Below are 14750 nucleotides of genomic sequence, written 5' to 3' on the forward strand. Positions count from 1 at the left end.
CCTGCAGCTCAAAGAGCGTGACATTCCTTTTAACTGCTTTCTCATGCTATGTTTTGCTAGCAACCCAAGTTCTAAATTCATGTCATGGACGTTCAAGTTTTAATTCACGTGTATTTATGGTTTTTGTTTACTAGAGGAGAATATAAAGTTAAATCCATAAAAATTGGACCCAAGCGACAAGGAAATATTGAATTATTGTGGGTTTTAAGGGTCAGTCTTAATTTAAGAGATTCTTTTCCCAAACAAGTCCTTGAAAATTGCCCCTCATGACTTTCTCCCTCATGACCCTCTCTCTTGCTTAAGGCTCTGGTTCCCAGGCATTCTACTGCAAGTGGCTGTCACTCTGGCCGAGTCTTTCCCTAACAGCCCTCTGTGGCTTCTGGCCCAGGATCCCACAGCTCATTTCTTCTACTGCCTCCAGGAAACTCTGCCTTCTCTTGGTCTGTGTTTGTCTGCTCCATTTTTGCTCTTTAATTTTCAGACTTTTTGTGTCATTTTGTTTTAATCGTCTCTTGCAAACAAACAACTTAAAAAAAAATCTGAGCATCTTTTCTTTGATTCAGGGAATTTAACTTATTCATATTTAATGTCATTTCTGACATAATGGTTACCTTATATAGTTAAGCGTAATTGTGTGGTTGTGTAACATTATACATTATATAATCTTATTTTGCAAAATATTATCTACTGTAATATAAAATGCATACATCTGAAATGTTTGGAAGGATATTTAACACATACTTATTGAGCACCTGCTACATGTGTCATGCCTCATTCTTCCAGGCACTGAGGTAATACCTAAAATATAAGCAGCGGCTATTCTAGGGTGACCAGATGACAAATCATTTATTTTTCTTTTTGCTTATTTGCATTCCTTTTAGCGACCTAGTCTCATTTGTGTAATTTTTAAGTTAATTTTTAAATATCTAAACCAAAGCATAAATTTCCTAGTCAAAAAAAGTGAGTCCTTAAAATATACACTACTTAAGTCAGAGTTTACGGTCCCAGGAAAGAACAACTGCAGATGGCAAACAGATATTAAAAAGTTGGCATCTTTGCCATACAGTATCATCCGGTGCAGAGGCTCATTCCTGCCTCTCAGCCAGGTGCTGCTGAGCCAGCCTGCCTAGAGGCCGCTTCCTGTTGTTATGAACTCACATAATTGATCCCATGAGTTCCTTGTATACTGCAGAGGAAGCAATAAAGCTCACACACACTGTTACATAGCTCTTTGGTCTTTTTCAATAGTTCTCAATCAACTCAGCTTTTTGTCATTCTTCCTATGAGATAGAGCATTTGAAGGAGGCCCTTTAAAACCCTTTTGCGCTGTTGGTAGGATTACAAATTGGTGCAGCCACTATGGAAAACAGTATGGAGGGTCCTCAAAAATTAAAAATAAAACTACCATATGACCCAGCAATCCCACAGGTGAGTATTTATCCGAAGAAATCCAAAATCTAATTTATGTTTATTGCAGCATTATTTATAATAGCCAAGATATGGAAAGTGTTCATCGACAATCAATTGGATAAAGAAGTTGTGGTATATATATATATATATATATACCACATATATATATATATATATATATATATATATATATATATATATATACACACACACAATGGAATATATATATATATATACACAATGGAATATATATATATATATATATACATACATACACACACACACACACACACACACAATGGAATATTTCTTGGCCATAAAAAATGAAATCTTACTATTTACAACAACATGGGTGAAACTAGAGGGTACTATGTTAAGTGAAAATAAGTCAGACAGAGGAAGAAAAATACCATATGATTTCACTTATATGTGGAATTTAAAAAACAAAATAAACAAAACAGAAACAAACTCATAAATACGGAAAACAAACTGATGGTTGCTAGATGGGAGGGGGTTTGGGAAGCTAGGTGAAAAAGGTGAAGGGATTAAGAAGTACAAATTGACGGGGATGCCAGGCCCGGGGAGCGCCAGGCCCCAGGTGTACCAGGCCCTGGGTGCACAGCGCGCGCCTGTGGGAAGAGATGCCCCACCTTCAGAGATCCAGTTCTTAAAGGAAAAACGGCAACATCCATAAGTCAGGGGTGGAAGTGGGGGAGGGAAGGCATGGAATTAAAGTGGGGGAAAAAAAAAAGAAGTACAAATTGACAGTTATAAAATATTCATGGGGATGTAAAGTACAGCATAGAAAATATAGAGAATAATATAATAATTATGTATGGTGCCAGGTGGGTACTAGACTTATTGGGAGGTCACTTCATAAATTATATAAATATCTATCCACTATGCTGTATGCCTGAAACTAATATAATGTTAAATGTCAACTGTAATTGAAAATTTTTTTAAATAACAAAAAATAATAATAAAATGGGCCCTTCCAGCACAGGTGGATCATACCTCCATCGTTGAATTGGATACTCTGAAATGGCTTGCCAGTGACAGGGACGAGACATTGCCCAGAATCGACACCACCGAAGCCAGATTTCCAGCTGTGATTAATGGGTTTTGTTGAATGACAACTGAAAGATTTCGCACCAAGGAGGACACGGCTGCCTCGGTGGCATTGCCTGCGATCACGTTGAAATTCTAGGAATAAAAATGGTTTAGTTCTTTAAAAACAATGAAATGCTTGTGTTTCTTCAAATTTAAATCACATTTCTTGACCACAAATCACTAACATTTGTATGGTGCTTTATAATATAGGATATTATATAACAATGATAGTAACAGTGGCTGTTATCCAGTGCTTTCTGTATTCCAGAGCTGTTACTCTGTGCTAAATGCTTTACCAAGGATTCGTTGATTTAATCTTTACACCGCCCTTTGAAGGAGGTGCCATGTTATTTTTATTTTGTAACTAAAGAAATAGACACTTGATGAGATTTATTAAAAGACATTTTCATATAAATTATCCTAATTATATAGAAACTGATGTTCAATGAGATTCAGTGACTTTCCAAACAGTACCCAACTAGGAAGTGGTAAAGTAGGGTCTACTGGCACTACACCTTGTTATATCCACTATACTATGCTAAAAAATCCTTGTAGGATGGGAAGATAGAGGGACAGACATGAGGATTTGGCTATACTTTGTCACTGAATTTAGAGTTTTACTTCTTCCTTAAAACTCCCATCTGCTCTGGGCTAGCTTGAAAGGCAGCCAAGAAGGAATATTCCTTTCTGGTCAAAACAAGTCAACCTAGGAACCCAGATCTCAAGTGTTTTCCTTTTTGCTATTCTCAGCTAACAATGGTGTTCTCTGCCTGGGGCACCTGGGATCGGCCTGCCCTCACCCTCATGCCTTCATATGGACATGGTCCATGTCCATAACCGAGGCAAAGAAGGCAAGGGTAAGAATAAACCCCAGAAGCCATCTGGTCCAATCTTCTTCCCAGTTTACAGATGAGGAAACGGAAGTCCAGAGAAGGAGAACTGAACATTCCACAGTCCTTTGACAAATACCGTTCTGAGGTTCTCTACTGTAATAGCAGAGTCTCTGGCTGGAACAGAAATTCTACTCAGTATGGAGATCTATTTGCAGAACAATGTCTGTGAACTAGTCTTAGAGTCCTTTCCTATGACTTGAGTTCTAATTCCTCACAATTTACTTCCATCTATCTGCCTTGTCTTATGTACTTGAACCTTCCAAAGAGAGCATTATGTGAAGGGAATCAATTGACCATATTTCTTGTTCAACATTATTGCTACCCAGTGAGACCTACTATTAGCCCCTTAGTCTTTCATGTTCTAAACTATAAAAGGAGTTTGGTAAACCAGATGACACTTAAGATCCATTGCAGTTATGTCATTCTATATGGTTCACCTCTAGCTGACCCACTCCTTGCCCTAGTTTCTGACATATGTACATTCTCCTTTTACTAAATCTATCACTTCTGATTCACACTTTCACCTGGACCTTTGATTCCCAGGCTCTTTGGACTTCTGAGGCCAGCGTAGTTGCAGTTCTACCATCTATCATAGCATTGATTCTGCAGCACCTCTCCCACCAAAACCATCAAGTTTGACATTTTCTGATCTTCTCAGCTGTCACCTAGACTCTGCTACTCATGCCCATACTCCCTGGGTTTACCAGGGTCTCATGTCACCTTCATATTCTTTGTACTTACCAATGAGACAGATTGATATATTTTACCCTCCACTTAGCCATGCTCATTGGAAAGTGCCCACTGTGAAACTCAAAACCAGAGCAAGTCTGCAAGGTAGAAATGCTTTACCTGCTGCAGTTCTTCCAGCTGAAAGAGCACACATGTTTCCCTGATGACCTGCCACCCAGAGGGCTGGCACCTGGCCGTCATGTTTCCAATGTAGCCACTGCTACAGGGAAGAGTATACTCATCATTCTTAAATCCAAATCCAAAAACAATGTTGTTACACTGGACTGGAAAAGAGAGGAAAAAGAGAGGGAAAATGTCTCTGAATATCCTGCCATTCTGTATAAACCATAGAGTAGTGCTTAGAAATCATATTTTCAGAGACAATACCCAGGCAAAATTCAAGAGTAGGAGAAGTTTGTCTTTGATGCTCAGCTTCATCCTATCAGCATCTTTTTCTCCTTCCTGATGCCCTCCCCCCCACTCCAAGGTTGGCCCTTTTCCCTGCAAGTGTCTGATCTGTGCCAACAATCTTGCTTTTAGTGGGCTATCAACTAGTAAGTATGAGGTGAAGTATTTTCACTCTTTAAGGGAATGCTAGAAAACCAGAAAATCTTCAAGCCACTATGGAACGAAGCAGTAATGATATGGTTAAAAGATGGGCAGTTGCCATTTAGGGATGACATAGCCTACTTTGTACCCCTTTGAAAGCTTCTCGCATCACAATCAGCTGCTAGTTGGCCCTTAATAATATAGTCTTACCATGACTGGGGCTTGAGAAAGAGCCTTGAATCAAAGATCCACAGAGCTGTGTTTTTTGTTTGTTTTCCCCATTGCTGTGTCCTAAGTACGGAGACACTTTAAAAGCTTAGTAAATAGTCGTTGATAAGTGTTGTTGGAAGTAGCATAGATTTTTATAGGAGAGATTTAGGATCGAATGTAAAGAAGTAAAAGGGAAAAAAATACCTGAAGAAAAGAAGTGGTGTGTGTGTGTGTGTGTGTGTGTGTGTGTGTGTGTGTGTTGTGTGTGTGTGTGTGTATTTGTGTGTCTGTATGAGTATTAAAGACTTGCATATATACTTTCTTTTCTTGTTTTCCTTGGATTATGACTTAGAAATATTATCAGCCCTAGAGATATTTCAACATGTATACCAGTAAATCATTTCAATCACAGCCTACAGTGAAAATGGTCTTCCACAAAGTTCATAGTGGAGATCAGGTCACCAATTAGCAAAGATCTGAACTAGTCAGCTGAAATTGAGTTTCATCATAAACAGCTGCCTATTTCTGCTAAAAGTCAATCTTAGAATAATTCTGAAGCAGAAACAGCTCCAATCTACCTCCTGGAGACACAAATGATCTACTAATTAAAGGATTCATTTAACCTAAGCAGAGAATGGGAATCCAGTATTACCTTTCCTGAATACTTTGAAAGAGTGGTCTTCTAGTAAAAACAGCTTGCGAAGGCCTGCTTTAGCCTTCTCAGCCACCTGTTCAATGGCTGACAGCAGCTCAGATGTGCTGCTGGAGCCAACAACTTCATACCCAGCAGTGATGCATCCATCTCTATGATGAAAGAAAAATGAGATTCATTTATTTAATCACTCAGGGACACCTCTGTGCGTGCATAGGAATAAATCAAACAGATTTAGTCCTTGCTTTCACGGAGCTTACATACTAGTGGAGAAAGCATCACAAATAAACATCATATATAAGTATTTATATAATTATATATATAAATATATATATATATATAGAGAGAGAGAGAGAGAAAGAGAGAGTTAAGTGTCACAAGAGACAGATACAGAGATAAGAATAGCAGGTAGGTATGGGGCCCACTTTAAATAAGACTGGTCAGGGAAGGTTTCTTTGTGCAGAGGGTCTCAGCAGCTGAGGTCTGAATAATAAGAAGAAAAAGACAGTGATGCAAAGACCATTGGTCATTGGCATAGCATCCTAGCACATGTGAAGGGCCTGAGGCAGGAAAATGTCTATGAGTTTGACAAATTTAACAACTAGATGTCAGGTCAAGAATTGGAGTTGCTTCTCAATGCCTAAAGGTTTCAGTGTGGGTTTTAAGTATCCCAGGTGAAAATAAATTGAGTCGAAGAAAATCTATTTAAGTATAAAGACTGGCACTACTAAAGTTAAATGAGCAAGAGGGAGATGGGTAGGAGATGATATTAGAGAAGTAGCCCGGAACCAGATCACAGAGGGCCTTAGAGTATGAATTTTATTGTTTATTAAAAGGTTTTATTCTTTCTTAAAAGTCAGTGGAGTGATCGGTTTTATTGTTTAAGATGATCACTCTGGCTGCTGTGTAGAAAATAGACTGAAGGTAGGCAACCACAGAAGGAGAAAAACTAGTTAGAAAAGAGATGGTGGTGGCTTGAATGAGTCGAGTAGCAGTGCATGTGGGAAAAGTGGTCAGATTCAGGTTGTATTTGAAGACTGAGCCATAAGAATTGTTAATGGAGCAGGTTTCAGGTATGGGAGAAAGAAACCAGTTAAGAATAATAGCAAGGAATGGAAAAACAAGTTGTAGTATATTCATACAAGGGATTATTACTTGGCAATAAAAAGAAAGAACCACTGATACTCAGAAAAACAAGAGTGAATCTCAAAGATATTATGCTGACAGAAAGAAGCCAGACACACAAAGAGCTATACATTTGATGATTCCATTTACATGAAGTTCTAGAATAGTCAAAACTAACCTATGGTGATAGGAATAAGATCAGTGTTTATGTCTGGTATGGAGGTAAAGGTGGGCGTGGAGATCGGCTGGCTGTAAAGGGGCACAAGGGAATTTTGGAGATGATGGAAATGTTCTGTCTTGAAAGTGGCTTGAAAGTGGCATTTGTCAGAGTTTTTAAAACTGTACGCTTAAACTTTGAGCATAGCACTATGTGTAAATTATACCTCAATAAAGAGTTAAAAGATGACTTTAAGGTTTGGGTCTGTACAGCTAGAAAAAATGATACTGCTGTAAATGAGATGGTCGAGACAGTGGGAAAGTAGATTTAAGGTTATGAGGAGGAGACCCTCATTTTGGACACATTACATTTGACATGCCTGCGAGATAATCAAGTGGAGACATTAATAGGCAGTTAGATATTTGGGTCTGAAGTTTAGGAGAGAGGCCAATCTCAAGTAATACATTTTGAAACCATAAGCAAACAGATGGTGTTTGAAGACATGAAAGTGAGTAAAATTACATGTATTATGAACTTAATTCTGCACTAAATCCATGAGGTAAACACTGTATTATTCTGATTTTGTAGATAAGGGAGCTGAGTCCCAAAAAAAAGTTGGGTCAGAAAATTATTGTTTTTTAATTGATAGATTAGAATAATCTCTGATGCTCCAAAACTCAAATTCTTAATCACTACATTGAATTACCACTCATAATGTATAAATAAATCCAAATACCCTTTTATGTCTTTATGTCGATATAGCCCTTTTGTATTCTTTACAAAGTATTTTCCGACCTATTATTTAATTTAGTTTAATGAGGTCAAATCAGGTTCCACAAGTATTAACAGTACTGTTCGACAGATAAGTAAATTAAGAAAGTGAGAGAGTAAGATTTACAATAAATCATATATATAAAGAGTATAACCTACATAGTTATATTTTATTTGTGATTTTATCTGCAAATTGTTGGAGACAGCTTATAAGATATACACAATGGAATATACATTAGAAATATAAACAGAAAATCAAGACCACAGAAAAGAAAAGTATGAATATCGAATACAAAAATTATTGTGGCTGAGTTTCAATTTTGTATCTGAATTCAACGATAGCAAAGTCAAAAAAGAAAATGATTATATAGACGGTGATACAAGAAAAAAAAGGTGATGTTTTTAAAGAAAATTATACATGTGGGCCTTGATTATAAAGACATTATAAGGATATGAGATGACTAGAGGATAATGTCCAGGACAAAATATTTGTAGCGAATGCTGTTGAAAATTTTGTATAGCTGTTGTTCATGTTAACTGTGAAAAAATTATGTAAATCAAGTTCTCTGACCTCTAAGCCACTTCCTATATTAAGCTAACTATAAATAGTTGGTAATCAATGTACATGTGGCTAACTCACTAAATAACTTTTGGAATTAAAGTATAAACAAAAGGATAATTTACTAAATATCTCCTTATTTGCTGTAGACAATGGCTATGAGATTTTTAATTATGGCATCTACACAAAATATGATATTTTATCCTCCCTTCTGGCTCCCAATTAAACAAACTCATACTCCACTGTGATTATCAAATCACATACATGGCATCTACACAAAATATGATATTTTATCCTCCCTTCTGGCTCCCAATTAAACAAACTCATACTCCACTGTGATTATCAAAGAAAATCCTTTCCTCTACCCCCACCCTCACTCCCACCCCTTACCCTTCCCTGTATAGGACCTCCTGCTTCCTTCCAAGTTCTGCCCTACTACTGGGCATTTCCAATCCTAGTCTCTCTAGAGCTTCGAGAATACCATTCAATATTTAAGTTCCTAAATTCATTTAAGTGAGAATAAAGGCTTTCCTCTAAAGACTTGAAAGCATCACAGATTTCTGTCCAGTTTTGCAAGAATTCTACTACAAAGACCAGTTCTGACCTATTTTCTCTCAAAGGTACTTGGCAACAGCACTAGGCATTCTGCAGGACTGGTGTGCAAATCTGGAGATGCCCTTCTAAGGGCATTGTATTACTTACCGAAATTGGGTGACATGAACTGACTCAAAACCTTGAATTCTTCTGTACGCTTCTTTAAGCTTACAGAAACAAAAACAAAAACAAAAACAAAAAACCATAGGGTAATATGTTGATCTTTGCTCTTGCACCAAGATACATTTGAGCAAAAACTGGATGCAGACAATAAATAAACAGAAACACCGAACAAAGGAAAAAGACACAGGATAAGGTAGTTGCACATTATAGAAATATTATTGAAATGACAATTTAGAATGTACACACACACAACTTATTTTCAAGGTTGCTAATAAAGAATGAATAATCTACTGCTTGGAATAGAGCATAAATTCAGTGCCAGATAATATAATAAATTCACCCAAAGTCTATTTTCTCCTTTCCAAAAATAAGCCATTATTTTTTACAGATATTTGAACTGAATCTGTCTGTAAAATATTTGTGCATGTCTTCAGTTAGAACCACACCTGAACCATCACCCTAGGCGGTGGCACACTGATCAAGTTTTATGTGACTTCATTACGAAGTCCAGAATTTTGCTCAGTAACACTCTTTAGCCTCTAACAAGAGAGGTTTCTTTATGGAACCAATTCCAGATGCTGATAATTGAGCTTAGATCATGAAAATTTCTTTTGGCAAATAAAAAACAGAAAATAATCAAGAAGCCTTAGCATAACATTACCCAAATAAGCGAGCAAAACTGAATACAAAAGAAACGAGGATTCAACTGCTAAACTCTCCTAGGAAGAAAATGTTCAAAGTACGTCAGTTGTGGGCAGAGTGATTAACTACTATGTAATAACCACTGAAAATGAATAATTCCGAATATGTGTTAAATAACCATGTTGAATTAAAAACAACTTCTATTTAGCCAACAATTTCTTATATAATAAGGAAAAGTTGCTTACCTGAATTTCAATTCCAGTGGTATATTTGGAGTATATAGCAGAAGATGAGTTCAAAAGGTCTTTTGTAAATCTTTCATTAATTTTGAAAGTGCCCCAAACTTCTATGGAAAATAAGAGAACACTTATAAATACAAAAATTACTCACTTGATTTTATTATAGCATAAAATTACAGAAGTATAATTTGGAGCCCACACATTCGATAGCAGTATTTCAATTTATCTTTATAATGAATGTTCATCTAAAATAATATAAAAAGCATACAACCAGAATTTTCAATTGTGGTTTTCAAACACAAAGGGAAAGTGCTGGTAATTAAGACATCCGTATAAGTGGGTAAATGCCTGGCCACTCATATGTGGTTTTAAAAGATAGTCACTTAATACTGAAATATGTCCCCATCTAGGCATTGATCTTAAACATTGTCCCCATTAAAATTTTTTCAAAACAAAAATATTACTACTTGCTAACTCCAACGTAACCTTTTGCTTACCCATCGCTGATGTTTTTCTATGCTGCGACAGGTGATTCCCAATCTCCATATGGACAAATCCTATTTATCCATTATTTAGGGCCTAATCAAATGAGCTTCCTCTCCAAGGCCTTCCCCAATCCCCAGATATAGAGTCTTTGCCTCCTCTAAATTCCTGCAGGACTTTATCCATATTTCCCTTAAAGCCACTTGTACCTAAACATCTATCTGTGAACACGTTATGTATGTATGTCTTCGCTCTACTTTCGGAAGCCTCTTATGAATGAAATCCCTGTTGGATCCATCCCTGTATTTCTGAAAGATGATCAGACATGGACGGCCTTTCAAAAAGGTAGACTTTCATCAACACTGTTGAAGAAATTACATTGTCCTCTTTCTTATATTAACATCCTCACCTCCCCACATAACCTACTAATTCATTGATAGCAAAAGAAATGCTTCATTGTAACCTCCCAGAATTTGTCCCAGATCTGGGTATAAAGATGATGCTTAATAAATGCATGTTGCCTTAACCCAAATTGTTGTGGTCCTAGGAAGGCTAGCCAAAGATACTCAGGAAAGCTAGGCTATTTCAGGTCCTCCCTCGCTCTTTGCTCAGCTCTACTAAAATCCAGAGCTTGAGGCCCTGGAACCCATATCATTTCCCTCACATCATCATCCACTGAACATAAACCTAAGTCAACAGTAGTTCCTTCAACTTCCGCCAGTTTCCTATCCTAGGCTTTCAAATTTTGTTCTGTTTTGGTATTGCATCAATACACATATTCGTTGGCAACTTAGGGCATTACTTTTAATATAATCACTATGTATTCCTCCTTGCTTTAATACCTCTAGACTTCTCTTTTCTGGAAATCGATGTTGGCAAAAGAGGTGAAAAGAAGATGAGAAGAAAAGTTGTATTTACTCAAGCAGTTCTCCTACTTGAGATATCAGTGAATCTTTCTAAATTGCAAAAGAAATATAGGATTGCTGAGCTGAGCTGGATGCGCCTCAAGGTTGAAGTGGTGCCCAAACATCAACTTGCACCTCTGTATTTTCTGTACTTGTGAAGCTCTCATTGTGTTTAGCCAAGCATTCAGGGGTTTGTCATTACTGCCCTTCAATCTCTCTGCAAACACTAGCTCTGCCCAGGGAGTCATAAAGAAACACATGGGCAAAGAGCTAGAGTCCTCTCTCTGTCACATGCTAGGGTGGCAGGGGCCCCAACCTAGAGCTCCCCTCCTCGTATCCTTGTGTGCTTACTTGTTCTCTCACAGAAATTGACACTCTGAGTGAGGTTGTTGAGATAACAGTCACAGCTCTGGAGTGATCCAGCCGTGCGAAGGTAGCATTTCCGGGGATCAAGGCATGAGGGAGGAAACCAGGTATAGCCATCTTCACAGGCACAACGTAGAACCCCATTCTCATTGCCACAGTCTGTATGAAAAACAGAGCTTGATCTTATGGGGTCCGGTTAATAAATTGACTACTGCTGAGTTCTAAGTTCTGATTCTTGGCTTTGACCTAGAATCTGAACCAAGTATTTCTTACCGAAAGCTAAAGGGATAAAACCCTGATGCTGCTGCTACCGCTGGACTGGGCACCACACTTTGAAAACCCTTGCTTTAGACAAATCATTTTTCTTTGAATCCTGCCATTGTGATCATTAGTGCTGTTGGCCAAATATTTCTTGCTCTCTTCCAGGATTGCATATCCTGGCTCCCTGAGGTTGGGTGGGGTCATGAAACCAGGTCTGATCAATAAGTTATGAACAGAATTAGTATATGTTACCTCCAAGTTACATAATTCAACTACCCATGTCAAACTCTCCAGTGCTCCATTTTTTTTTGGGGGGGGGGGAGTTTGCTCAGAATGGGTACATTTATTAGACAGTGTCTGCCTCATCAGCCTTGGATTCCAAATGACCACCACAAACTCAGTCCCTCTGCAACCTGCAATGGACATGTAGCATGAAGAAGAAATAAAACATTTATTCTTTTAAATACACCCACCTCTCCCATTTCCACTCCCAGTCCTCAGAGAGCTGACTTACATGTGGTCGCCTTTGCTCTGATAATCTTTATTGGCCCATGTAACCGTGATGATAGAAGCTTCGAAAGCTTGTGAAAATTCAAGTCTCTTTTCTCCTCGGAATCTCTATAGGCCACCTGAAGCAGCAGCTCATATTCCTGCACTGGGCCTAAAGAGAGGAAGACAGTCAGAGACTCCTTTCTCAGTCTTGGAGAGAACTACTGCCAAAGAAGTGGCTGGCAAGCAATTATCAGATTCAGCCTGGGGGTCATGGCCTTCATGACACGGCTTGTCATTGACTTTTGCTCATCCAGACATTGACTAAAAATGAGCATCCAGGGCAAACACATGTGGACAGTCTCACATTGCCTGATATATATCCATCCTCTCGCTTTTGTCAGGCCAGTGCTTCCCCCACACTTGCATCACCCTCCTGATTTTACACCCTTCCTCAGGACACATCCAGAGTCAAGTTTCAGGTGTCAAGGCTAGAGGGAGAAGAGGAGAGAAAATCTTAGTCACTTTTCATTTCTCCTCCCCCTGCTTTGGTCTCCTTGAAGTATCTTCTATATAAAATCCTCAATCTCACACTTTCCTTTCTAAAGAGCCCTTTCTTTTCCTGTAAAAATGTTGCCTTAAGTAACTAAGTATTTACATCAAATGCAAAAGCAAAACAAATGAAACCTACATGAGCCCTTACACGCCCTCATCTCTGCATTATCATTTCTTTTTGGGGGGGGTCTTTTTATTTAAAAAAAAAATTATTACAGCTGACATTTAATATTATATTAGTTTCATATGTACAGCATAGTAGTTTAACATTTCTATAACTTACATAGTGACCACCCCCAAAAAGTCTTACATTCACCTGATGCCATATATAGTTATTACAATATTATTGACTATATTTCCTAAGCTGTACTTTACATCCCCATGACCATTTTGTAACTGCCAATTTGTACTTCTTAATTCCTTCCCTTTTTTCACTCTCCCCCCAGCCCCCCTTCTACATAGCAACCATTAGTTTTTTCTCTATATCTATGAGTTTGTTTTTGTTTTGTTTGTTCATTTATTTTGTTTTTTAGATTCCCCATATAAGTGAAATCATATGGTATTTGTATTTCTCTGTCCAATTTATTTCACTTAGCATAATACCCTCTAGGATCACCTTATCATTTCTGAGCAGCACATTTGTTTCCATAAAGAGAAACCATTAAGTGTTTTTGGCTGGGAGAGAAGATACGTCTTATGAGTCTTTTCCCATCTAGAATTCACTTAGGCACATTCACATGAGACTTAGTGTGAAATTCCACGGGATTTCAAGATCCTCTAAAGCTCATCTGTGAACCCCAGATTAAGAATGTGAAGGATCTTAGAGAAAAAAAGGGCAAAAGGTGAACATCCTTTTTTCCTGGGTCTCACTTTGTTGTCATTGGCAATGAAATCCCTTAGAAATCTCATATATTTCTCAGAACACCACCGAGCTTTCTGCAGGGAGAGATGACATGGAGAGCTTCTATGAGACTAGTTGGAGGGCTAGGTAGAAGGGAGACTTATAGAAAAGAAAAGCATCTGGATCAATCCCTAGGCTTCTCAGAAGGCAATCAGGAGGATAACAGGAAGCTAGCAGAGGCTAAGACATGTCCCAGGACATTTACAAGAGACCCCTGCCTGCCATAGCTCCCACCATCTCACACCGCAGAACCCAGCCCCATCACTTACTCTTTCCATCTCCTCATAGACTAGAGCCCCTGCCCCAGGACTTGGGTGCCACCCCAAGTGGTGGGAGCTAAGAGGATTCCACTCCCTCTGCCCAAACAGATAAGAAATGGAAAATGGAAAAAGGTTGACTCTGGCCACACTGTCAGGGGATGCTGTCACTGGTTCTGAAGCCAAACTGACTGGGTTTGAATCATGCTTCCTGTCCCCTAACTCTGTACCTTAATTTTGCTACCTATGAAACAAAGATGACCATCGTACCTAACTCAGGGGGTCAATGTGAGGATTTTAATTTATCTAATACACTTAAAATAGTACCAGGCACATAGTAAGAGCTCAATAAATATTAGCTTTATCTTTATATTATTTTATTTAATCCTCACAAATGTTTTGCTAGTAAGAATAACTGTTAGTCTTATTATTTTACAGATTTTGGGTGTTAACAATGTGCCAAAGATCATGTAACCAATCAGAAGTACTGTTGGGGTTTGAACCCAATTCTGTTGGCACCAGTATTTGCTGTATCACACTATCTAACAGTCTCACCTGCATGCTTTTTCTTATTCACAATGAGTTCTCTTTTTGTTCTGAGGCCATTATTTCTCTGTTAAAAAGAAAAAAAAAAAGGATAATTCAGGCAAAGTTTTGTAATGTTGTACTTCATAAGGCTTTTTTGAGTTTCTCAGACAAATTGAAACCACGGATCTAAAATCCAAGCCAGGGATGATGAGAAAGTAGCAAGAGAAGGCCTCACTGAGGCA

General features: G+C 38.1%; 1 protein-coding gene across 1 annotated transcript in view; it reads right to left on the bottom strand.

The window, feature by feature from the left end:
- ADGRF1 (adhesion G protein-coupled receptor F1) overlaps window positions 1-14750 on the bottom strand; it is a 36110-nt gene that overhangs the window by 9675 nt on the left and 11685 nt on the right. Inside the window, exons 5-12 of the mRNA XM_011354791.2 lie at window positions 14536-14593; window positions 12293-12439; window positions 11503-11676; window positions 9770-9870; window positions 8868-8926; window positions 5554-5705; window positions 4263-4426; window positions 2425-2613 (exon numbers count right to left, since the gene is read on the bottom strand). Of these exons, the coding sequence (XP_011353093.1) occupies window positions 2425-2613; window positions 4263-4426; window positions 5554-5705; window positions 8868-8926; window positions 9770-9870; window positions 11503-11676; window positions 12293-12439; window positions 14536-14593 (1044 nt within the window). The remainder of the gene's footprint in view (window positions 1-2424; window positions 2614-4262; window positions 4427-5553; window positions 5706-8867; window positions 8927-9769; window positions 9871-11502; window positions 11677-12292; window positions 12440-14535; window positions 14594-14750) is intronic.

The sequence above is a fragment of the Pteropus vampyrus genome, unplaced genomic scaffold, assembly GCF_000151845.1.
Source record: "Pteropus vampyrus isolate Shadow unplaced genomic scaffold, Pvam_2.0 Scaffold18, whole genome shotgun sequence".
NCBI lineage: Eukaryota > Metazoa > Chordata > Mammalia > Chiroptera > Pteropodidae > Pteropus > Pteropus vampyrus.